The sequence below is a fragment of the Sciurus carolinensis genome, chromosome 4 (assembly GCF_902686445.1).
Source record: "Sciurus carolinensis chromosome 4, mSciCar1.2, whole genome shotgun sequence".
NCBI classification, from domain to species: Eukaryota; Metazoa; Chordata; class Mammalia; order Rodentia; family Sciuridae; genus Sciurus; species Sciurus carolinensis.
Window position 1 is genome coordinate 77132255 of NC_062216.1, and position 24761 is coordinate 77157015.

General features: G+C 36.9%; 1 protein-coding gene and 1 pseudogene across 4 annotated transcripts; one reads left to right on the forward strand and one right to left on the reverse strand.

The window, feature by feature from the left end:
- On the reverse strand, positions 1–675 carry LOC124983216 (pre-mRNA-splicing factor SPF27-like; annotated as a pseudogene).
- Positions 553–24761, forward strand: LOC124983217 (natural killer cells antigen CD94-like). Of its 4 annotated transcripts, none has more exons than XM_047550287.1 (7): positions 553–689; positions 13210–13321; positions 21633–21725; positions 21870–21932; positions 22668–22819; positions 23445–23548; positions 24320–24761. In XM_047550287.1, exons 2-7 carry the CDS (start codon positions 13315–13317, stop codon positions 24429–24431), a joined length of 531 nt encoding a protein of 176 aa, XP_047406243.1. In that variant the 5' UTR covers positions 553–689; positions 13210–13314; the 3' UTR covers positions 24432–24761. The 4 variants fall into 4 exon arrangements, with proteins under 4 accessions (XP_047406243.1, XP_047406245.1, XP_047406242.1 ...); XM_047550286.1 differs by lacking the exon at positions 553–689 and adding an exon at positions 10524–10644; XM_047550289.1 differs by lacking the exon at positions 21633–21725.

A 24761-nucleotide genomic window follows, 5' to 3' on the forward strand; every position in this document is an offset into this window, starting at 1 on the left:
TCAGAAATTTTGCCAGATGTTTTCTTTGTTTGCCTCTCCATTTTGCTGCTTAATTTGAAAGATATCATTTTCTAGTTGCACAACAGTCTGTTCAATCTCATAATACTGACCAGGGATACCCAATTTGAATCCATTTTCTCTTAATTGAGATCTAGCTGTGAGTTGGATGTTCTTTTCTGCCAGTTTAAATCCTGAATATGATTCCTTAACTTCTGAAGCTCTTTGTATGCCATGTTCAATCATATGAACTAGATTTTCATTATATACTTTCCAGGCATTACATCCATGCTGTGACATTAGTTCCAGATTCTCAATTCGAACTGCCTGATGCTCTAACTGGGACATAGAATTGTTTACACATGCTTGCCATGCAGTAATGTCATTTTTCTGACCCGGGGAAGGGGCTGGAAGTTCATATGATTTCATACTGAGCAATTCAATTGGCTGACGAGCAGCCAGTGTTTCGAATTCATTTCTCATTATGACAGTTTCAAATGTAGAATAATCCAGGGCTGTCAGGTAGCTCAGATAGTTCTTGGTAGGTCGGTAACTGCGAGTTTCCTCCTCCACCAACACTGCAGCAGCTTCTTGCACACCAGGAGCTTCATAACCTTGATCAAAATACGGAAGCGCATCCACCACAACCTCACCAGCTACCAACTCTGTGCCCGCCATACCAGGGACCTAAGGTTTGCCTGCGTTTTCTCCCAGTAATTACTTTTAAGTAAAGAAATCTATTTTAGCCTGAAATATTTTTACAACAAGTGTTAATGCTATTATCATAACACTTGGGAAAACATTTTAATAATCTAATTTTAAAATATTTCTAAAAACTTGATTTTTAAAATGTTGATTTAAGTCATTCTAATATCAGCCCTTCCACTTTCCCACTAAGATGTTCCTGCTTTGTATCCATACAAATCTTATCTTTTTAATGTAAGGGAAAATAACTTGTTCACACAGTATAGAAGGGGAGAGAAAATCATTCAAATGAACTAAAGGTGGTTTCAAAACATTTAGCATATCATTTTAAAGATATGACTAGTAAATTGCAAAGATGTAACACTCTAAAGATGCCTCCACGTGTTAATTTATTCATACAGTTTTCTATAGTGGAATAAAAACACCCAACACTTACTTCCATCTCATGTCGATCACTGTAAAGAATAAAAGAATTAACTGCATTTCTAGCACTTGGAATAAAGTAAACAAGGAGCTGGCTATTTCTTTCTCTTTGAGTTTTCAGGACTCTAAAGGGTTTTCTAACAGGTAAAAAAAAAAAAAAAAAAAAAAAAAAAAAAACCTTATTAAAATGTGCTATGAAATTTAGCATATATGAGAAAAAATTTTGACTATCCTAAAATAGCAAGGTAAAATCAAATGTCTTAATACCATCAAGAAAAGTTTTCTCAACCAAGACACAACTAGTATTTCCCACTTTGTTTCAAGAAGTTAACTTAAATCTTTTATCTCTGAACCTGAGAATGTTGTATGCAGCTTTATTAGGTTCTTAATAAATTGTGCTGTAATTATCCAACACTTATATTAGACATATTTAAACAAGAAATCATATGTATTTGTTGATGCCATATATAAATTGTGGGTTTGTTTGAGCCAACATAAGGCAGAGAAGCTGCTTGTCTGGGAACTTCCAGGTGAAATTCTCTACTTCAAGAAAGCCCACATCACGCTGTGCCCTTCCTTAGCTCAAAGCCCTAGGATCAAACACAGCCACCCAGAGATGGGCATAACCTGCCAAGCACTAAACAACCTGTTTACTTCAAGATTCCTGCCACATTGAAATCTTTGCTCTATTTTCCCTTAAATAAAGGATTGGGAACTTGTTCAGTTGTTTTCCAGTTCCTATTAGGACTGGAAGACCCATCTTTAAATCTAATTTCTGGCTTTGTCTTTTATTCCTGGCTGATTACTTCAGACTTTATTTTCCCAGGTGGCCCACACCTCCAAGCAGGATTCTGCTCTAGCCAGGTGCTGGTAACCCCAGCACGTATTCACATCATTTTACCCTTAGTGTCTGCCTGGACCATTGTAAACAAGATAGCCAAGTACAGGGAATAGTAAATGTATTTTAGCTGCTGTAGTCAATTATAATGCCTATTTTGCACATTTATGCCTTTCTGATTAGAGTTCTCATCTCTCCCACCACACACACACATGCACACACACACACATGCACACACACACACACACACACACACACACACTCACACACACCAAAAAACATAGAAAAAAAGAAGGAGCAAGATAGAATTTTTTTCTTCAACCATGAAACCTAACTTCAAATAAGTCCAAATAAATTCTATAAAGGACCATACACCTTGTGGCTGTTATCCACTTCAAGTGAATTATTTTATATCTTGAAGTATCATAAAGTTCAGTAAAAGACACTGGTATATTTAGACAGATCCTTTTAAAAATGTAATTATATTTCTCTAGAAGACAAAAGGCATAAAAATGGAAAATGGAAAATAAAGCAAATAGCTTAAAGCTTACTAGGACTTTAAATACCACTACTAAATTATGCAGATTTTCGGTCACAAATTAGTTTATCTTCAGTAAGAAAAACTAGACAACATATACTTAAGTTTGTGTGGATACTTATATATGTACATATATGTGCAAGTATCATATAAAAACACATATCCAAACTAACTATAACTATTTACATGTTTAAATTAAATGAAGATCAAAAATTTCCAGACTTATAAGGGCAAAATAAAATATATTTTTCTTAAAATTATGTAAATGAGTGTCTACTTTTTGATTTATAAGATGAAGACAAAATTTAGTGAGACTCAGCTTAGCCAATCCCAGCTCTTTTGACTTTATGTTTATCTCCTTGATAGTCCTGTGTCTTCAAATGTGAAATTTAAAAAATAATACTATCAGTATTATAGAGTTTATAAAGATTGGATGAGCTGAATCTTGCAGAATAATCTTACACTAAGCCCAGCAGAGAGTAACACAAAAGTTGTTAACAGTAATGAAATGTAGACTGCTTCACTATTAAAGCATTAGAGGGTAAATTTAAAAATCTTAGCAACAATCTTTCATATGAATTTTTTTCTCATTTTTGTTTCACATCATTGAAGCTTGGAAATGTGTAAAATTTGTAATGCTCATTGAAATCACAAAGAGTTAAAAAGGTATTTCTCTTTAGACGCCAGGTTTTCACTGATCTCACTCTGAGTCTCCTGTTTGGGTGCTGGTGCGTCTTATTGTTCTTAGGGAATCCTTTTTCTTCTCACGTCACTGTTTCTTCTTGCCCATTTCATCAGCAGATGACTATGGAACTCTGCAATGCACACATTTTTTCCTAAAGGCCAAGACAGAGGCTTGGTGCCATTTCACTGATACTTAGTCACAGTGCTTAAGCTCTAGGGTTTAAGAACTGACCAATCTGTCAACTTTGGTATGCTATTTCAGTTTGAGAACCCAAAGGTCTACTCACCAGGTGCTCACCACAAAGAAGCTATCTGCAACTACACAGGAGGTGACAAGCCACAGCTGTAGCTGAGCTCTGCAGCTCTTTCCTGGGGTTCTTACACTTTGCTGAGTCCCACGTGGCACATTAACCTGTTATTTAGAAAAGATGCATGTTAGCACTGAAAGTAAGAGGTGTTGAGACAGTGGTACGTTTTCTCCACTCAGTTTTATAAATCCTTCCTACCCTAAGCAATCAAGGAGAATGCCCAATGTGTTTTCAAAATACATGTGGCCAATTAATTATGCCACCATTAATTGGACACTTATGTGTAGACATCACTACTTTGTAAAAAAGATATCAAGCAGCATCTAGTGCTTAGAGAGATCTACATGTATACAAAACTTGCACCTTGTTATTTCTTTCATTTGTCTCTGAGTAAGCTATTCTGGAGTTAGATGCAAATTTGGTTGCTGCTTTGGTGTCATTGTGTTTTCTTTTTCGTTTTGTTTTGTTTTTTTAATCTGTTTATTTCCTCTGGTGGGAAGCAGGTCTCTTGGTACTTTTTTAATTTGAGATAGTTGCAAAAGGGAAATTCTTTTATTTTGTAATGTCTCTGTTTGATATCTTTGAGTGAATTCATTACTATCAGTTAAAATTGAAACTGTAAAATGATATCACAATCAAACAAAGTAGAATCTAAAACCCAAAACACAACTGCAAAGCCACTGGTGAACATATCAGAGATTGATTTAAAACATGGTATTGGCTAGAACTGAAAGTCACCATTTCTACCCTGATAAATACCTTCTTACTTACACTGGAGTTACAGTGGTCATTTTTAGTCCTAGATAAGGCAGAGCAAGTTCCATATAGCACCCTCCTAGTCAATTCTTGAAATGGTCGGTGTCTGGAACCGAATGACCAGTAAGAAATGCACTATTTAATTTGAAATGATGTCAAAATATTTAACTCCAGGAAGAATATTCAAAGGAATTCAAATGATTTCCTATTTCTAGGTATATTTACATGATCTTCTTTCCATTTAAGAAAGTATTAGAAATTGAAATTGATTTCATGCATGTCTGTCAGGATGAACCCAATTACTATATATAACCATAAAGATCTAATTTTAAAAAGAAAGTATAGAACATAGAATTCCTCATATATTCATAAATTTCTACATCAATAAAATAGATGAACATCAAATATTTCATTAGGAGACACATGTATGTATATATGTATGTACATATATACACAATACATACACATGCACACAAATATACTGAAATAAGATGCAACACAAGCACTAGAAAGTGGGATGTAATGTGTTAAAATTATACTGTACTGAACTGAACAAATGTTTAATTTCTCCTGTATTGAACTAAATCATCAATATGAAAATTAGTAAACAAGTTTCAATGTTTATCCTATCTTTTCTACAATAAACATACTTTGAAGTAATAAAATAATTGGTAGCAATTTTTCACCCCATTTACACATGTGCATAGTATAGAGAGCATCCTAGACTTTGCACAATTTTTTCTCAGTCTATATTAATTTCAACATAGAAATGAAAAGGAAAAAAAAAAAAAAAACAGAATTAACAGCCCGTTGTACTGTTATTTCCTTGGTATTAGCATATAGTTATCCTCATTTTCCTTTTTTGTTATGTCTCAGTCACTTGGCTGGTTTCCTCACTGAGGTCAAATTCTGTTACATTATTTAATATAAGCTTTACTCTACATCAGAGATGGTGAATGCTCTGTTTCTGGATCAAAGCTCATGGAGGTCATTGCTAATATCACTTCTACTTGCTGAATCTGGACATGAAGTCTTCTCAACACAACACACTCACACGTGTGTTCTTCACTCTCATCTTTTCCCAGTTACTGTGCTTCACAGTAAACTTGTTCATGTAGATCAGTGAAAGACTTCTTCAGAAAGATCAGTCTTAAGAAAAAAAATTACTAAAGAAAACAAAACAAACACAAAAATGCATTAATAGTCATCACCAGTTTGCTAAAGTCTAGCCTCATAGAAGTTCAGTGCCTCAAAATTTCCTTTAGATAATCATTGCTATCCATTTTGTTGTTAATGAAGTTTACCTCAATCCATTGCACAAACAAGGGCCTACATGATTTAAGCTAGTCAGTTTTTCCTATCCACTGACTAAAGTGGTTTCTCTCTATTCTACTCCATGTCAGTGTGATAGAATGGAGCTTTTTGATGAATCACAAGAACCAAAGCAAAATAATCTAGACACAAAGGAGTTCACATTATATTCTCCTAGTTCCATACATTTCAAAAGCAGGCAAACTAAACTATAGCACTAGATGCCATGATGGTGCTAATGTCTGGAAATAGAGAGTAGGCATTGAAAGTTTAAATGAGATTTCTGGGGAAGTTTGGAAGTGTCCTGTTTTTGAACTTAGATGATAGTTAAATGATTGAAATTTATGTGTTTATATATGTTCTTCAAAATGGTAAAAAAATAAAAAAAAAAAGAATATAGTTTGTTAAATTGTTTTCTGTCTCTTTTAGGTCCTCATATCAGATGGGACAGTTACCTGTATCTCACTTCATAGTAGTAACACCTGCATTTCCAAGTTCTATCTTTTCTCTAAGATCATGATCAAATTTCAATTCCATCTGAGTTCTTTCTTCATTTCTATCTGAGGTTGTCTCTCCCTCTCCTGTGACCCTGTTCTGGAACAGAGTGCATGGGGAATAGATCCATGTGTTACCTCCTATTTACTACAGCAAAACTTTTCATAGAGAGCCAGGCCCTCTGTAATTCTCAGTATTCTCATCTATTTCAGATAGATAGTAGGGATGAGTCAATATGTTCTCAAACTAAGTATCCTACAGTGTTCTTTGGGAATTCATAAAAAAATACTTCAAAATTAAACACTTTGAATTTGATTGTTTAGGTACTCAATGGACTTTTGAACAGGTTATCTGGTTATTACTTTACTTAAATCACTCATTAATCTCTTAACTTATTGCATAAATACCATAAAAATCAGTTTTTTCATAAATGTGAATGAAATTCAGGATATTTATAATTACTAAAACTAGATCATACTTTTACATTAAAATATAGATGCCAAGCTTCCATGAAAATGAAATTATCCAAATCATGAATGAAGCATGTTTATTAATCTTCATATCTTGAGATGTGTCATTTAAATAATTATATTAGGCTAATGCTTTGGCCTTTAAGTAATAAAATAGGCAATTATAATTTTAATACCTGGTTTCAATGTAAAATGAAATTTCAATCTTATTATATTATTTAATAGTCAATTAAAATGCTTTGGATTATGGTAATTGTAATTTATCTCTGTTTTGTTTAAAAATGATGTAGCTTTTTAGGGCTGGGGAGATAGCTCAGTTGGTAGAGTGCTTGCCTTGCAAGCACAAAGCCCTGGGTTCAATCCCCAGCACTGCAAAAAAATAAATAAATAAAAATGATGTAGCTTTTTGACATTTCTGATATAAGATGTGAAATAATATTAAAGATATAAATATTGGAATCAGCCCATCCTTTTAAAAAAAAGTGTCTTCCTAGGGCTATACCCAGAATCTGTGCCATGTGAACAACAGGACACGCTAAGATCTAATCGACAGTTTCCTTGAGTTGTGATGTCCTAAGGTAGTTAAATCAACTGAGTCCTGGACACACCTGGAAATGAATTCCTTAGCTAACAAAGTTCTTAAGTTGTGTTTCAGGAAGAGTCCAGAATTCACTCAAGCACTGTTTGGAAACAGTTTCTTAAGAATGGACAAGTGCTAAAGAAGACAACTCATCTGGTCAATGTTTTGAGGTTACAAGCATAAAATCCATTGTGGGCAACATAACTGTCCCCTGAAATATTCAACCTGTGAAGAGGCATGATGACCTGACCATCTAGGCCTGTATAAAAGAACCCTAAAACTCCCCCTTCCTGCCAGTCAATTAATAAGCAACTTCTCCCCTCTGCCTTCCTATAAATCCCACTCACTACCAAACAAAGGAGGAAGCAGATTTGAGCTTGTAGCTTCTGTTTTTTTTTTAACTGACCACATGATAAAAGCGTTTTCTTTTTGCAAAAACCTAGTGCTACATTATAGACTTCCAAGCACATCAGGCAGCGAAATCTTTGCAACACAAATGGAACTTGTCCTTTATCCCCCCATTAAACCAGAAAGCACACTGTCTCTAAATATCATATGTTGAATATTGTACAACTCACTTTTATGATAATGGTACAGAAATATCTTAAGAAATTTAGACTGATATTTTTATTTTTCATGTAATAGTATATTTTTAGTTCTGCACTATAATTATACATAATAGTGGGATTCATTATGCCATACTTGTGCATGCACATGACGTAATTTTATCAATCTCTATCCCCAGTATTTTCCCTTTCCTCTCCTCCCTCCCCCAATCTGATTGCTCTACTCTTTGATGTCCCATCTACCATTATTATTATTATTATTAGTGCATTATAATTATATGTACATATACATATATATGATATATTCATACATGGACATATTTTAGTAGACTTCATTCTCCAGTACTTCCCAGTGCCTTCCCCTCCTGCCTCTCTCCCTCTCTCTCAGTCCCCTTCCTCTATTCTATAATAGTATATTTTTTAGCATTAATAGTATTAATTGGGGAACCGATGATTTGATTTTGCCATCTCACTACACAATGCGCCAAAACTAAAAAATCTATTTTTTTCTTGAATTCCAAAAAATGGGATTATCATACCAAAACCATTTTTACCCTTGAATAAGGTGCAAATTAGAAAAATGAACTTCATGGTGATAGGTACATATTAAAAAAGACCATCTTTCAAAGCATTTAAAGCATTAAAGTGATTTCAGAACTATGCATCTGAAGGTTTATTTTGCTTAATTGTATTCTCTCTCTCTCTCTCTCTCTCTCTCTCTCTCTCTCTCTCTCTCTCTCTTTCTCGATACTGGGGGGGTTGGATTCTAAGGACACTCTACCACTGAGTTACATCCCCAGCCCTTTGTATTTTTTTTATTTTAAGACAGAGTCTCACAAAATTGCTGGGTCTGGCCTTGAACTTGCAATCCTCCTGCCTCCGTCTCCTGAGTCACTGGGATTTCAGGCGTGTGCTACTGTACCCTGCTTGTCAGTTTTTTTTTTTTCCACAAAGCAAAATATGCATAAGTTTTAGAAGTCCATAGTACAGACGGCTTATAATAATTAAAGTTCTGTTTTCCATTTGTGCTAACCTGGGTCCTTCCCCAAGGGTTAGCTCATTCCCTTTCTGTGTTTTCTAGTTCTATCCACTTTCTCTGTGAAGGTCTATGAAGATAATTTATCACTTTTGCACCCAAGGATGAATCTCATACTTATTTAGTCTAAACAAAACAAATATTCAGGAATATCCTTTTCAACTCACTCTGGGTGCTTCATTCTGAATTTTTAATTTTAATTTAATTTAATTTTATTTTTGGTGCTGAAGACTTACAAAGATTCTTGAATATGTCAAGAAACAGGAGTGTCTAGATGTTAAATTATATGAAGGTTATCTCTTTTGAAAGGAAATTATCTCCAGATAACAGAAAGAATCCCAATCAGAATATCCCCAGGAAGCAGGAAATGTGTTAGTACTCAGTTTGTAAAGAGGGTACGTTTTTTTCAGACATTTACTCAACTCCCATAGTACATGAAGGGAAGCACTGACCTGTGGCCTCTCTTCTCACATCATGGTTTCCTCATGTCAGTAGCACCCAGTCCTGCCTCTCCGATCTCTTCTTTTATCACCCCTCCACAATTACACCATTATGCTTGTTCTCCTTTCCCTTGATTCAGGAAGTTTTTCTTAGTCTTGGGGATGGAAAACACTTTTTTCACACATTTCCTCCTTTCAACCATGCATCTCCACATAGTCCCTGCACTTTAGAGAAGGAAAAAATGCTGGAATATTTCTGTCAGGTCCTGAGGATTCCTTTGTGTGAGTGCAGGAAAGATGTCAGCACAGGAGGGAGGAAAGAAAGCCACAGACCAGGAGATGCAGAAGTCTGCCAAAGTACAAAGTTCCTATGGATTTGAGGAGGGGCAATGATAACTTTTGCTTTAAGTTCATATGAGTGGCAGGGATGTTTGATTCTAGATATAGAATTGTAAGCATTTTTTCTCAATAACCTTGTGGATAAAACTTAACAGTTCCTCAAGAATGTAACACAAAGGATTTGATGGTCAAATTAGACACATGAGTGTCACCACAGATTTCACCCAATATCAAGCTTTAATAATAATTTTAGGGATACAGTAATTGTGAGGTAAGGACAGAGCAGTGAGATGTCTGCCAATGGGTTAACTTAGGTCCTTGCTTTCTGCTTTAGGACACACTCTGACCAGACTAACAGATAACATATGAGATCTCAAAATGATGTATGGCTTTATTATTTACACAAAAATAGATGCTTTGGTCACGACACACCTTTTTTGTCACTCAGATGGTTCTGTAGCTTCTATAACATTTTCCAGGAAACCTTGTTCCATCGACTCATAGGTTAATGAACAATTTAGACAAGGCAATACATGTTGCTAAAAACATGCCATGGATAAATTTTGCCAGGAAAAACCTACTAGTATTTGATAGCAAGTTTATCATTAGTAAGTTCATAAAGAGCTGTTATCAGCTCAGGATCCTTTCCTTCTTTTCCAGGGAACCCTTCCTGCCTCTGAAAAGGAGAGTGACTTAAAGCCTGGTGCCAGCAATTTTCTTTTCACTCAGAGCATGCACATATTTGTCAAAAGTAGTGAGACCAAAATAAATTCCCATTTGGATCTGGTGAAACATGGACTGCTAGGAGGTTCTGCAACATTTTAGTTATAAAATGTTAGAGAAAAAATTTCACCATTCATATCTTTAGTGGACATTGGTTTCTTTCTCCCAGGTCTTTGCTCAAGTTTGAAAGATGTTTTAGTTATTGAAGTCATCATTTGCTTTAAATAAGGGCACTAGAAATTATGAGGGAGGAAGGGCGGAGTTACTTGCTGTGGACACCAGAGAAGGGGAGGAGCTGCAAAGGGAGATGCATCTTTGGAAAGAAGACATTTCAAAAACAAATTTAGCTCTAGTGCAGCTGAACTTTCTGTGGAGTTTCAGTCTGGGATCTTTCTGCAACAGACTCAGAAACGTTTTGGGTGCAAAGTTTATTTGGTATGTATATAAAGTAAAGGTAGGAAAGGGAGTGTTAATACAGGAAGGGGAAGGCTGAACGAAAAAAAATATTCTCTTCCTCTCAATCTAGCTGCTTGGGGGAGACTGGAGCTTAACACTGTTGAGTGATTCTGGGAAATGGGATAAAGCACAGTGTCTGAAACTTCCTTGCTTAGGGCTAGTATCGCCTGGACTATACCAATCTGGAGACTCATTGATTGAGGTTCATCCTGGTGCTAATTATTCAGCACTTCTAGATTGCCATGTGTGAGAACAACAAGGTTTTCAGTGGGTTTAAGAGGGGAGAAAAAAAAAAATTTCCAAGAAACAGAGATACTGATACTATTTTTCCAGAGTACCCCAAATATCTCAAGTATGGGCAGGGCAATGAAAAACTGCTGCAAATAGAGATGAGTGGTAAGGATCCCATGGCATGAAACAATTTAACCGTCTAGGTACAAAAAGAAATCAAAGAATCAGCCAGGGCTGACAATTTAGAAAGAATTAAATGTGTGCTTAGTAGTGCGTGTTCAGTAGTCATATTTGTGTCTTGAGCTTGTAGTTCTTGAATCACACATGTCTTAACTGGATTTTTGCTTCTGAGTCAATGAACTAAGATGAAAAGGAAAAAAAAAATGTCACTAGTATGATTCTCACAAAGAGAGTCTCACCAATAGGTCTGAAATATTCTAAAGGTGGTTTTGTTTTAGTGTGATCTCTGCTTTAGTCCTGTCATGAATTGGTACCATCTCAAAACAAAAAGCTAAAAGCAAAATCCTAAATTCCTTTAGAGTTTAGGCAATTTTACATGAGACAAAATTGAGCAAAATCAGACAACTTTATGCTAGTTCAGCTTTGTCTTATCCCCAAACTGAAAAAGAATAGAGATCAAGTAAGCAAAGGATCATTTATAAATTACTTAGGATTTGCATAAAATCTGAATGGAGGGATTTTCATGACTGTGTTCTCTGGTAATGATTTATATTTTAGCAATTTTTGAGGTTCTGTGTAACCAGCTGTATGTACACAATGCAAATTAAACAGATGAAAATTTTAACTTCATGGTTAAACTTTTGACTTCATGGAAATAGAAATCAAACCACAGCCTTTATTTTTGGTGCTTGTGTTGTTTTTCCTTTTTTGGTTGAAAGCCCACCTCTTACAATAAAATGAATGTACAGCAAATTATAATGCTTAAAAATCATATAAAACACAAAAATCTGACATAGGAGTCTGATTTTGTGTGGGGATGAATGGCAGTGGTGTCCCCAGACACCAAATAATAGACCAAGGTCCCTGCTCTCAAGATTTTTTCTTTCCATATTTGGTTTCTCATATAGATAAGGTTATAATTTTGCGGGGGTGGGTGGGTACTGGGGATTGAGTTCATGGGCTCCCAATCACTGAGCCACATCCCCAGCCCTATTTTGTATTTTATTTAGAGACAGGGTCTCACTGAGTTGCTTAGTGCCTCCCTTTTGCTGAAGTTGCTTTGAACTCGCAATCCTCCTGCCTCAGCCTCTGGAGCCGCTGGGATTACAGGCCTGAGCCACTGCACCCACCAAGGTTACTCTTCGTAGGACAAAAAAGTGAACTAAACTATCAGTATATCATCTAACTATACTAGATAATCATAATAATCCATATATTAGTAAAAATAAGGATTATAGAGCAACTAGTCAAATTCAAAGCCCTTAGTGGGAATGGTCAGTCATGTGGAAAGAAACATTTAAGCCTAATGTGAATGGGGCACTGACATGTTGGTTTAGACCACCCAAGGCAGTTCTGGAGCACAGGCATGTGCACGTGTGCTCTGTGTGCATGCGTGAGCACATGTGTGTCTTCATAGAACAGTAGTGGGAAGCCACTCTGGTTCTACTTTTTTGACTGGGTTACTGAAGCCAAAACACAAAATTAGACATGGAAATACCATCCAGTATGTGCTAAAGAAATGAATTAATATCTACAAAATATATACATACAAAGAGACGGGCTTCATTTGAAATATATCACATGTATGCTCCAGAGAAAGGATGCCTGAGTTTCAAGTTTAGGAGAACTTGAGCAAGTCACTCATCTCTACTGGATCTCAGATTATCCATTGCTAAAATAAGGCTGGTTTTGCATCTTAATTACCTAGTCATTTTTAGAAGTTAATTTTAAAGAATTTTCAGAAGTCAAGTTTAAAGCTATATGCTTTAAATTGTGCACAGTACAAGATAAATAATAAAAGTTATTATTAAGAGGAAGATCAGTGTGGGGTTTTATTATGCTAAATAAATTTACCACTGGTTTGCACATGTTTTTCCCTATTTTCCAAATAATTTTAAAGACAACTCTGCTGTGCAAATATTGGAAAAAACTCCCTTTCACCCTCTTTTATTCTGGTTCAAGTGTTGGCATTACAAAAGCATAATGAGAATTTCCTTTGTTGTGGTTCCTAGACTATTTTAGAAGCTTGTGATTTTACTGTATCTTATTCATATTATACTTAAGCTTCTCACCAATAGATGATTCAAGGACATCATTTTAATTCATAAATTTTCTTCCTCTTTTTGTGTTTAGTTTCTCCATCCTTAGCCTCCTGCTCAGCTTCATGATCCAACACCATTCTTCCTAAGCCAGCACACATTGTGTCTTTTCTCCATCGACCCTGGAACATCTTTTCTCATGGCAAGTAAGTGCCCTTGTCATAAAATTTAAAGAATAAAAAAACCCCAGAAGAGGCATTTCATAGATTAGCTAATTTCAGGGCAGTGCTTTAAACTTTAAAAAGAATGTAATTAAGAGTGAATATTTTTAGACTTTGTATGTACTAGTCCTTTATGCATTCATTTTATTTTCCTGACTCTTCGTTTTGTAAGTTAAGCATGATTTTGTGAAGCAAAGTCTTTTGTAAATCTTTTCCATCAGTTAAAGAGTGGCTTCTGATAGGGATACCTCTAAATTTTCAATAAAACCTGAATATAACTGGTTCAATTTTAAACAACATATTTCTAGCACAGAAATAAAGAATGTCAGATTTTAATGACACAGTGCTTCAAATTTTTAATATTTGTCTTGTGACATCCCAAAATGACACAGAATAACTGACACATTGTACTGTTGTCATAGACAACACCACTCTTTGAGAGTGTGCTAATTTAATTCAGAATCTACTAATGTTGAGATGTTTTAGAGCAAAAGCCTATAAGAAAGAAAATTGAATATGTCTTTTTTTTTTTTTTTTATTTTTTATTGTGAACAAATGGGATACATGTTCTTTCTCTGTTTGTACATAGAGTAAAGGCATACCATTTGTGTAATCATACGTTTACATAGGGTGATGTTGGTTGATTCATTCTGTTATTTTTTTCCCCTTCCCCCCACCCCTCCCATCCCTCTTTTCCCTCTATACAGTCCTTCCTTCCCCCATTCTTGCCCCCCTCCCTAACCCTCACTCTAACCCTAAAACTAACCCCTCCCACACCCCATTATGTATCATCATCCACTTATCAGCGAGATCATTCTTCCTTTGGTTTTTTGAGATTGGCTTATCTCACTTAGCATGATATTCTCCAATTTCGTCCATTTGCTTGCAAATGCCATAATTTTATCATTCTTTATGGCTGAGTAATATTCTATTGTATATATATGCCACAGTTTCTTTATCCATTCATCAACTGAAGGGCATCTAGGTTGGTTCCACAATCTGGCTATGGTGAATTGAGCAGCAATGAACATTAATGTGGCTGTATCTCTGTAGTATGCTGATTTTAAGTCCTTTGGGTATAGGCCAAGTTGTGGGATAGCTGGGTCAAATGGTAGTTCCATTCCAAGTTTTTTAAGGAATCTCCATACTGCCTTCCAGAGTGGTTGCACTAATTTGCAACCCCACCAGCAATGTATGAGTGTACCTTTTTCCCCACATCCTCGCCAACACCTGTTGTTGCTTGTGTTCTTGATAATCGCCATTCTGATTGGGGTGAGATGGAATCTTAGGGTGGTTTTGATTTGCATTTCTTTTATTACTAGAGATGTTGAACATTTTTCCATATGTTTGTTGATTGTTTGTAGGTCTTCTTCTGTGAAGTGTCTGTTCATTTCCTTAGACCATTTGTCGATTGGATTATTTGTAGTCTTGGTGTTGAGTTTTTTGAGTTCTTTATAGATTCTGGAGATTAGCGCTCTATCTGAAGTATGATTGGCAAAGATTTTCTCCCACTCTGTAGGCTCTTTCTTCACATTGCTGATAGTTTCCTTTGCTGAGAGAAAGCTTTTTAGTTTGAATCTATCCCAGTTGTTGATTCTTACTTTTATTTCTTGTGCTATGGGAGTCCTGTTGAGGAAGTCTGGTCCTAAGCCGACATGTTGAAGATCTGGACCTACATTTTCTTCTATAAGATGCAGGGTCTCTGGTCTGATTCCGAGGTCCTTAATCCATTTTGAGTTTAGTTTTGTGCACGGTGAGAGATATGGGTTTATTTTCATTTTGTTGCATATGGATTTCCAATTTTCCCAGCACCATTTATTGAAGAGGCTATCTTTTCTCCATTGCATATTTTTGGCCCCTTTGTCTAGTATGAGGAAATTATATTTGTTTGGGTTTGTGTCCGTGTCCTCTATTCTGTACCATTGATCTACCTGTCTATTTTGGTACCAATACCATGCCGTTTTTGTTACTATTGCTTTGTAGTAAAGTTGAAGTTCAGGTATTGCAATACCCCCTGCTTCATTTTTCCTGCGAAGGATTGCTTTAGCAATTCTGGGTTTCTTATTCTTCCAGATGAATTTCATAATTGCTTGCTCTATTTCTGCAAGGTACATCATTGGGATTTTAATTGGAATTGCATTGAATCTGTATAGCACTTTTGGTAGTATGGCCATTTTGACAATATTAATTCTGCCTATCCAGGAACATGGGAGATCTTTCCATCTTCTAAGGTGTTCTTTAATTTCTTTCTTTAGAGTTCTGTAGTTCTCATTGTAGAGGTCTTTCACCTCTTTTGTGAGATTGATTCCCAAGTATTTTATTTTTTTCGAGGCTATTGTGAATGGAGTAGTTTTCCTAACTTCTCTTTCTGAAGATTCATCACTTATGTATAAAAATGCATTGGATTTATGAGCATTGATCTTGTATCCTGCTACTTTACTGAATTCACTTATGAGTTCTAAGAGTTTTCTGGTGGAATTTCCTGGTTCCTCTAAGTATATAATCATATCATCAGCAAATAGGGATAGTTTGAGTTCTTCTTTTCCAATTCGTATCCCTTTAATTTCTTTGGTCTGTCTAATTGCTCTGGCTAGAGTTTCAAGGACGATATTGAATAGGAGTGGTGAGAGAGGGCATCCCTGCCTTGTTCCAGATTTTAGGGGGAATGCTTTCAGTTTTTCACCATTAAGAATAATATTAGCCATGGGCTTAGCATAGATGGCCTTTACAATGTTAAGGAACGTTCCCACTATCCCTATTTTTTCTAGTGTTTTGAGCATGAAGGGGTGCTGTATTTTATCAAATGCTTTTTCTGCATCTATTGAAATAATCATGTGATTCTTGACTTTAAGTCTGTTGATATGGTGAATTACATTTATTGATTTCCTGATGTTGAACCAACCTTGCATCCCTGGGATGAAACCCACTTGATCATGATGCACTATCTTTTTAATACATTTTTGTATGCGATTTGCTAAAATTTTGTTGAGAATTTTTGCGTCGATGTTCATTAAGGAAATTGGTCTGAAATTTTCTTTCCTCGATGTGTCTCTGTCTGGTTTAGGTATCAGGGTGATATTGGCTTCATAGAATGAGTTTGGGAGGGTTCCCTCCTCTTCTATTTCATGGAATACTTTGAAAAGTATTGGAATGAGCTCTTCTTTAAAGGTTTTGTAGAACTCGGCTGAGAAACCATCAGGTCCTGGACTTTTCTTTGTTGGTAGGCTTTTGATGACTTCATCTATTTCATTACTTGAAATTGGTCTATTTAAATTGTGCATGTCCTCCTCGTTTAGTTTAGGCAATTCATAGGTCTCTAGAAACTTGTTGATATCTTCGAAATTTTCTATTTTGTTGGAATATAGATTTTCAAAATAGCTTCTAATTATGTTTTGTATTTCAGTCGTGTCTGTTGTGATACTTCCTTGTTCATTCCGAATTTTGGTGATTTGGGTTTTCTCTCGTCTTCTCTTTGTTAGTGTGGCTAAAGGTTTATCAATTTTGTTTATTTTTTCGAAGAACCAACTATTTATTTTGTCAATTTTTTGTATTGTTTCTTTCGTTTCAATTTCGTTGATTTCAGCTCTGAGTTTAACTATTTCCTGTCTTCTACTACTTCTGGTGTTGGTCTGTTCTTCTTTTTCTAGGGCTTTGAGCTGTAGTGTTAGTTCATTTATTTTTTGAGTTTTACTTCTTTTATTAAATGCGCTCCATGAAATAAATCTTCCTCTAAGTACGGCTTTCATAGTGTCCCAGAGATTTTGATACGATGTTTCTTTGTTCTCGTTTACCTCTAAGAATTTTTTAATTTCCTTCCTAATATCTTCTGTTATCCATTCATCATATAATAGCATATTGTTTAATCTCCAGGTGTTGGAGTAATTTCTGTTTTTTGCTCTTTCATTTATTTCTAGTTTCAATCCATTATGGTCTGATAAAATACAAGGAAGTGTCTCTATCTTCTTGTATTTGCTAACATTAGCTTTGTGGCATAATATATGGTCTATTTTAGAGAAGGATCCATGTGCTGCTGAGAAGAAAGTGTATTCACTCTTCGTTGGATGGTATATTCTATAAATGTCTGTTAAGTCTAAATTATTGATTGTGTTATTGAGATCTAAGGTTTCTTTGTTCAATTTTTGTTTGGAAGATCTGTCCAGTGGAGAGAGAGGCGTGTTAAAATCACCTAGTATTATTGTATTGTGGTCTATTTGGTTTCTGAGATTGAGAAGGATTTGTTTGACATACATGGGTGAGCCACTGTTTGGGGCATAGATATTTATGATTGTTATGTCTTGCTGATTTATGGTTCCCTTAAGCATTATGAAATGTCCTTCTTTATCCCTTCTGATTAACTTTGGCTTGAAATCCACTTTATCTGAAATGAGGATGGATACCCCAGCTTTTTTGCTGGGTCCATGTGCATGGTAAGTTTTTTCCCATCCTTTCACCTTTAGTCTATGGGTATCTCTTTCTAAGAGATGAGTCTCTTGCAGGCAACATATTGTTGGATCTTTCTTTTTTATCCAATCTGCCAGTCTATGTCTTTTGATTGATGAATTCAGGCCGTTAATATTCAGGGTAATTATTGAGATATGATTTGTATTCCCGGTCATTTGACTCATTTTATTCATTTATTTGCTTATTTTTGACACGACTTGGTTCCTCTTTATTTGAGAGTTCCTTTAGGATATCTCCTCCCTTTGCTGATTTGCTTCTTTGTTTTTCATATCTTCTTCATGGAATATTTTGCTGAGAATGTTCTGTAATGCTGGCTTTCTTTTTGTATATTCTTTTAGCTTTTGTTTATCATGGAAGGATTTTATTTCGTTGTCAAATCTGAAGGTAAGTTTTGCTGGGTATAAGATTCTTGGTTGGCATCCATTTTCTTTTAGGGCTTGAAAAATGTTATTCCAGGCCCTTCTAGCTTTTAGGGTCTGGATTGAAAAATCTGCTGATATCCGTATTGGCTTCCCCCTGAATGTAATTTGGTTCTTTTCTCTCACAGCCTTTAAGATTCTGTCTTTATTTTGTATGTTAGGTATTTTCATTATAATGTGCCTTGGTGTGGGTCTGTTGTAATTTTGTGTATTTGGAGTCCTGTAAGCCTCTTGAACTTGATTTTCCATTTCGTTCTTCAGATTTGGGAAATTTTCTGAAATTATCTCATTGAATAGGTTGTTCATTCCTTTGGTTTGTTTCTCTAAGCCTTCCTCAATCCCAATAATTCTCAAATTTGGCCTTTTCATGATATCCCATAGTTCTTGGAGATTCTGTTCATGATTTCTTACCATCTTCTCTGTTTGTTCGACTTTGTTTTCGAGGTTAAATATTTTGTCTTCAATATCTGAGGTTCTGTCTTCCAGGTGTTCTATCCTATTGGTTGTGCTTTCTATGGAGTTCTTAATTTGGTTTATTGTTTCCTTCATTTCAAGGATTTCTGTTTGGTTTTTTTTCAATATCTCTAACTCTTTATTGAAATGGTCTTTTGCTTCCTGTATTTGCTCTTTTAACTGTCTATTGGTGCGTTCATTCAATGCCTGCATTTGCTCTTTCATTTCATCGTTTGCTTCCCTTATCATGTTGATTATGTACATTCTGAACTCCCTTTCTGACATTTCTTCTGCCATGCTGTCATTGGATTTTATTGATATAACATCCAGATTTGTTTGAGGCATTTTCTTCCCTTGTTTTCTCATATTGTTCAGGTATCAGTGGACTGCAGAGATGTTGCAGATTTCCTCTATTGACTTATAATGTCCCTGAAGATTGCTAATGTATCCCCTCTTATCCTTCAGTAGCCTGAAGTCTTAGAGGAAGTTGATACTTCGGTGTTCCCCTAGGTAGCTGCCTCTCTAGGGGTGGTGGTCTTCAGGTGGGGTATATTCCCTGCTAGAGGGCAGAGGTGCCTCTACTTGTTGACCAATGGTCATCCAAAGGGGAGCTAGACTGCGGGCTAAGGCAATGCCTGTTTGGGCCTGTGTCTCTGGTTTTACTGTCTTTGTGGGAAAACCTCACTCGGCGGGGAAGACTCACCCGGTGGGGAGGTCTCACTAGTCCGTTCCCCTCCTAGAGGTTCCCCTCAGTCCACAACTACCGCCTGTGCAGGGCAGCCTTCCCAAGCAGCGTTTCCAGGGGCCTGGACCTACCTCCTGGGCTTGGGAGCCCTGCCCTTCGCAGACGAGTCTCCTTTGGTGGCCCCTCCTCAGAGAAGCTGCCCACAGTCCTGGAACCTTCGCTCCACCCCTCAGCTGGTCTCTATGTAGCTCTTTCAAGAAAAGGTGCTTAGATCCCCGGCTCGGACCGTGCTTTGCACCTAATCACCTGGCTATGCGACCCCTCCTCTGAAGAGTCACTTGGAGCCTCGTACATATGCTCCAAGCCCCAGTGACCCGTCACTCGTCTCTTCCTCCAGGCAGGTGTTCTGTGTGGGCGCTTGGAGACCAAGCCACTCACTGCGCACCTCCACCTCCTCAGGACAGCCCCCTCCCCGTTGTTCAGGCAGTTGCTGAATCCAAATAGTTCGCCACCCAACTCTTTCTCTGGCAGCCCCCGGAGCCCTGGCAGATTGGTCCAAAAAACCAAAAAACCAAGCGGTGTGCTGCTCGGCCTCCTCTGCAAGGTTCCCCACTTTCCGAGCTCACTGTTCCAATGAGGGTAGATGTGTCTTGCTGCCTGGGCAGGGCAGCCTTCCCAGGGGCCCAGACCTACCTCCTGGGCCTGGGAGCCTCACCCTTCGTAGACGAGTCTCCTTAGGTTGTCCCTTCTCAGAGACGCTGCCTGAAGTCCTGGAACCTTCACTTTGCCCCTCAGCTTGTCTCTGTGTAGTTCATTCAAGAAAAGGTGCCTAGGTCCCTGGACCGGACCTTGCTATGCACCTAATCGCCTGGCTATGCCACCCGCCCTCTGAGCAGTCACTTGGAGCCTCGTACATATACTCCAAGCCCCAGTGACCCGTCGCTCGTCTCTTCCTCCAGGTGTGGGCGCTTGGAGACCAAGGCACTCACTGCGTACCTCCACCTCCTCTGGGCAGCCCCCTCCCCGTTGCTCAGGCGGTTGCTGGATCCAAACAACTCGCCGCCCCACTCTTTCTCTGGCAGCCGCTGGAGCCCTGGCAGATCGCTTCAAAACCAAGCGGTGTGTCGCACAACCTCCCTTGCAAAGTTCCCCGCTTTCCGAGTTCACTGCTCCAGCAGGGGAGGTGTGTCTTGCCGCCTGGGCAGGGCAGCCTTCGCAGGCAACGTTCCCAGGGGCCCGGACCTCCCTCCTGGGCTTGAGAGCCTCACCCTTCGCAGACGAGTCTCCTTAGGTTAGAGAATCTGCCCGCGGTCCTGGAAACTTCAATCCGCCATTTTTCGCTCCGCTTCGCTGTCCGTTTTTACCGCTCCGGCGGGGGAGGGGCGACCCGCCAAGTCACTGTACTTCACAAAGTTCTCTGCGTTCCAGGGCTACTGCCCCATCGGGGACGCCTCCCCTATGGGAGAAACTCCCCCGGCGGCGGCTTTGAGTTGGTCCCAAGTCACTATCTCCTCTTTTGAATCTTGAGTCCTGGAGCAACATGAAATGCAGCCGCCCTCTAGTCCGCCATCTTGAACCTCTTGAATATGTCTTTTTAAAAGCCTAAAGAAAAAAATCCCTTATGTATCCTCATTCAGTGTGCTGTGATGTGAACTTGGTCCTCCAACCCACACACTGGTCATGCAATCTCTCATCACATAGTTCCAGATGCTGTGTCATCTCACCTATCGTAACTCCACAGACGTATTTATTAGCAGATTAGGGAGGGGCACGGTCCCTAGTGGTATTATTGTGACAATGACAGAATATGCTAAATAAAAGACTCTGAACCTAGACAAACTTCAATTTGATTTCTAAAGTGGGTACTTACTAGCTTTGATACTTTTTTTCTCATCATCTAATTGGAATCATATTACATATCTTGTGATTTTGTTGAAAGAAAAACAGTAAATGTCTGTTATACAAGCCCATCAAACAGTTTGCTGCAGATGTCTCAGCTTCTTTGTCAATGTAAAAAATAAGTGATAAGTCCACTTTACTGAGATAGAACCCATAGAAAAGAACATGCATGAATTATCTCACTGAATAAGGTACATAAAAATGTTGCTATTGGGTGGCATTACAAATGAAATGTCATTTTCCAATGTTTCACTGGCAAGATGTCTGTGTTACCAAATGAAAAACTCTTCAGATTCATTCTCATTGGTTTCTCCTCTTATGAACTTCAGTTCCTGTGTTTGTTCTTTAAATCATTACTATATGCATTTTTTTCCTACAGTTTCTCAGATCACTCTGTGGAAGCTGATTTCTGGGGCCTTGGGAGTAATATGCCTTTTGTTGATGGCTACTTTGGGAATTTTGTTGAAAAATTGTAAGTTTTTCTAGGCAAGTCTATATAAAGATCAAAATTGCAATTATATCATTTAATAGAAAAGATTTCATTTTACTAATTTGTAATATTTTATTATTTCATAAGCCCATGCCTGATTAAGTAAATCCTTAATATTTTTAACAGCATACACTAAACAAAGTATCCAACCAACATTCTCTCCAGGATCTATGACAGAACTTCAAGAAGGTAGGTTTCATTCTTTGCAAATCTTAGAGTTGATAAGGATTAAATAGACAGTGACTTGTTTTTAACACACAAATGCATGATGGAATATTGCACTTAGTAATGTAATTTTGCCTGTTAACTATAGGATAGTCACACTTCGCTGTTCTCTAAAAATGATTAAATTACATCAAATGTATATGTGTGTCTGTAACAAATGTCTGAGTTAATCAACTTCCAAAGAAAACATTTATTTGGCTTGTGATTTTAGAGGTTTAGGTTCGTAATAGGCTGACCCTGCTGTTTTGGGCCTATGGCAAGTTACCAGGTCATGGTGGAAGTGTGTGGTGCAATGGAACTACTCATCTCATGGTCAGACAGTGAGAAGAGGCTGGGACCTACTGTCCCCTTCAATGACATGCTCCTAATGACCTAAAACTTCCCGCTAGGCCCTGCATCTTAAAGGCCCCATTACCTTCTGATGACACTAAGCAGGGAACCAAGTCCCTCACCTCTTGGTCTTTGGGGGACATTTCAGATCCAAACGATTAACAGTCCACAGTTTATGTAGCTTATGAATGAGAAAAATTGTCTGGTTTGTTTGTGTTAATATTCTCTGAACTGTACTGTATATAGGAGATTCCTAAAGAATATTTGTAGAAAAACAAGAACGAATGGCACACAATTTTAAAATGATTAAGTAGCATTGAAAAAAATTTTAAATCTTCAGTATCATCTCATATTTTGTTTTTTTCTTAGTTTCTGACTGCTGTTCTTGTCCAGAAAAGTGGATTGGGCATCAGTGCAACTGTTATTTCATTTCTAATGAAATAAAAACTTGGAATGAAAGTTTCCATTTTTGTGCTTCTCATAATTCCAGTCTTCTTCAGCTCCAAAACAGAGATGAATTGGCATGTACTTAATTCTTGTTTCCTACATTTTATTTGACCTATAAAATATGCTATGTAAGCTGAATACTTTGACTTAATGTTTCTAATCAGATAGAAAATGAATGGTTACATTTGAACCAGTAAACTATCAGTTTCAACCTAGATGTAATCATTAGATTTCTATAAAATTCTTCAAATATTTACATCATAGCCACAAAAATCTGGATAAATCCCACAAACTTGTCAGTGAGAATTCAAAGAATAAACAATAAGTTATTATTTTTACATGTTATTGAAAGAACCAACAAAATAACTTTAGAATTTTGAGTTCTTCTAATTTAGTGTAGAATTTCCTTTGTAATTATATAGGTTTGTCTTTATAGTATTATTATAACCAGGCATGGTGGCACATGCCTGTAATCCCAGTGGCTCAGGAGGATCACAACTTCAAGCCAGCCTCAGCAACTTAGCAAGGCTCTAAGCAACTTAGCAAGGCCCTGTCTCAAAATAAAAAAAATTAAAAGCCTGGGGATGTGGCTCAGTGGTTAAGCGCCCCGGGGTTCAATCCCTGGTACCAAAAAAGAAGTATGTTATTCCCAGAGTAGATTGACATTTGGTTAATATGCTTGTCTCTCTCTTGAAACAGCATTTCATGAATTCCACTCAGTCCTTTTATTGGATTGGACTCTCATATAGTGAAGAACATGGTGCCTGGTTGTGGGAGGATGGCTCATCTCTCAATCAGGATCTGTACGTTTCTGGTTGTTAAGGCTGTTTTTCCTTTCTTTTTTTTTTTTTTTTTTTTTTTTTGTTTCTTGTGGATTTATCCTTAGTTCTGACCAGAGCCATTCTAGCTAAAATAACCTGTGCAGGGCATGAATACACATAAAACAGAAAAGACATAATCATAGCTCAACCCAGAACACTCAAGCTTTGGCTCAATGACATGAAAGTTAGTGTACTGACATTAACAGATGCCCCCCCACCACCTATTTTAAACCTTAGTACAAGCACTTGGAAGCACTTGCATGCACTGAGCCATACAGATAAACAGTATCGGTTATTTTCTTTGTTCTGATAAAACCCAGTATCATTAGCATCCTCCCGTTTTTCAAATATTCTGAGCTTATTTTCTGAGTTATATATAACGTTCATTCATGAACATGGGATTTGCAGAATCATGCAGTGACTAAGTTTATGCACTAGTTTGGTCTACTAACACTTCTTAAACAAAGTACAAGTAAAACATCACACATCCAAACCATTTATGATCATATCAAACAAAACAAAACAAAACAAAAATTTTAAAAATCCTGACCTCAGTCTACTGATTATAGAGAGAATAACTGAATTTTGTGAAGTATTGTATGCTAAAATCATAATTTTGGTTATTGAAAAAACAGAACAGTCTGCTAATATATCACTCAAAAACTTTTAAAAGTTCTATCATTTAATAAAAATAACATCCCTGAACATTCACATTTCTTTTTTTCCATGTTAACATTTTCTTTTTTGTTACAGATTTCTATCAACTGAAACTTTAAATCCAAAATTCTGCGTAACATATAATCCAAGTCACAATATTTTGGATGAACTCTGTGAAAATAAAAATTACTATATCTGTAAGAAATAACTTACTTAACTATTTTTTGGGGTGGTAGGGGTGGACAGTAAAAGTCCAGGCTTACAAAGAATGGTAACTTTACCTCTAATTTTTTAAATTAATCATCTACTTCTGGGGACTATAAAATGTTTTCAATTGTGTTTTATTATACAATTTTCATATATTTGAAACCCTGTGTTTTAAAATTGGTGAAATTTGAACATCCATACCTGAGAGACGAGTGTCAATCAAGATAAAGAATTTCATGAGTATATTGATTAAATGCATATTTTATACTAAATGTACTTTTATACATACATTTGTATAAATACTCTCTGAAAATGTTTAAATAAAATTTAA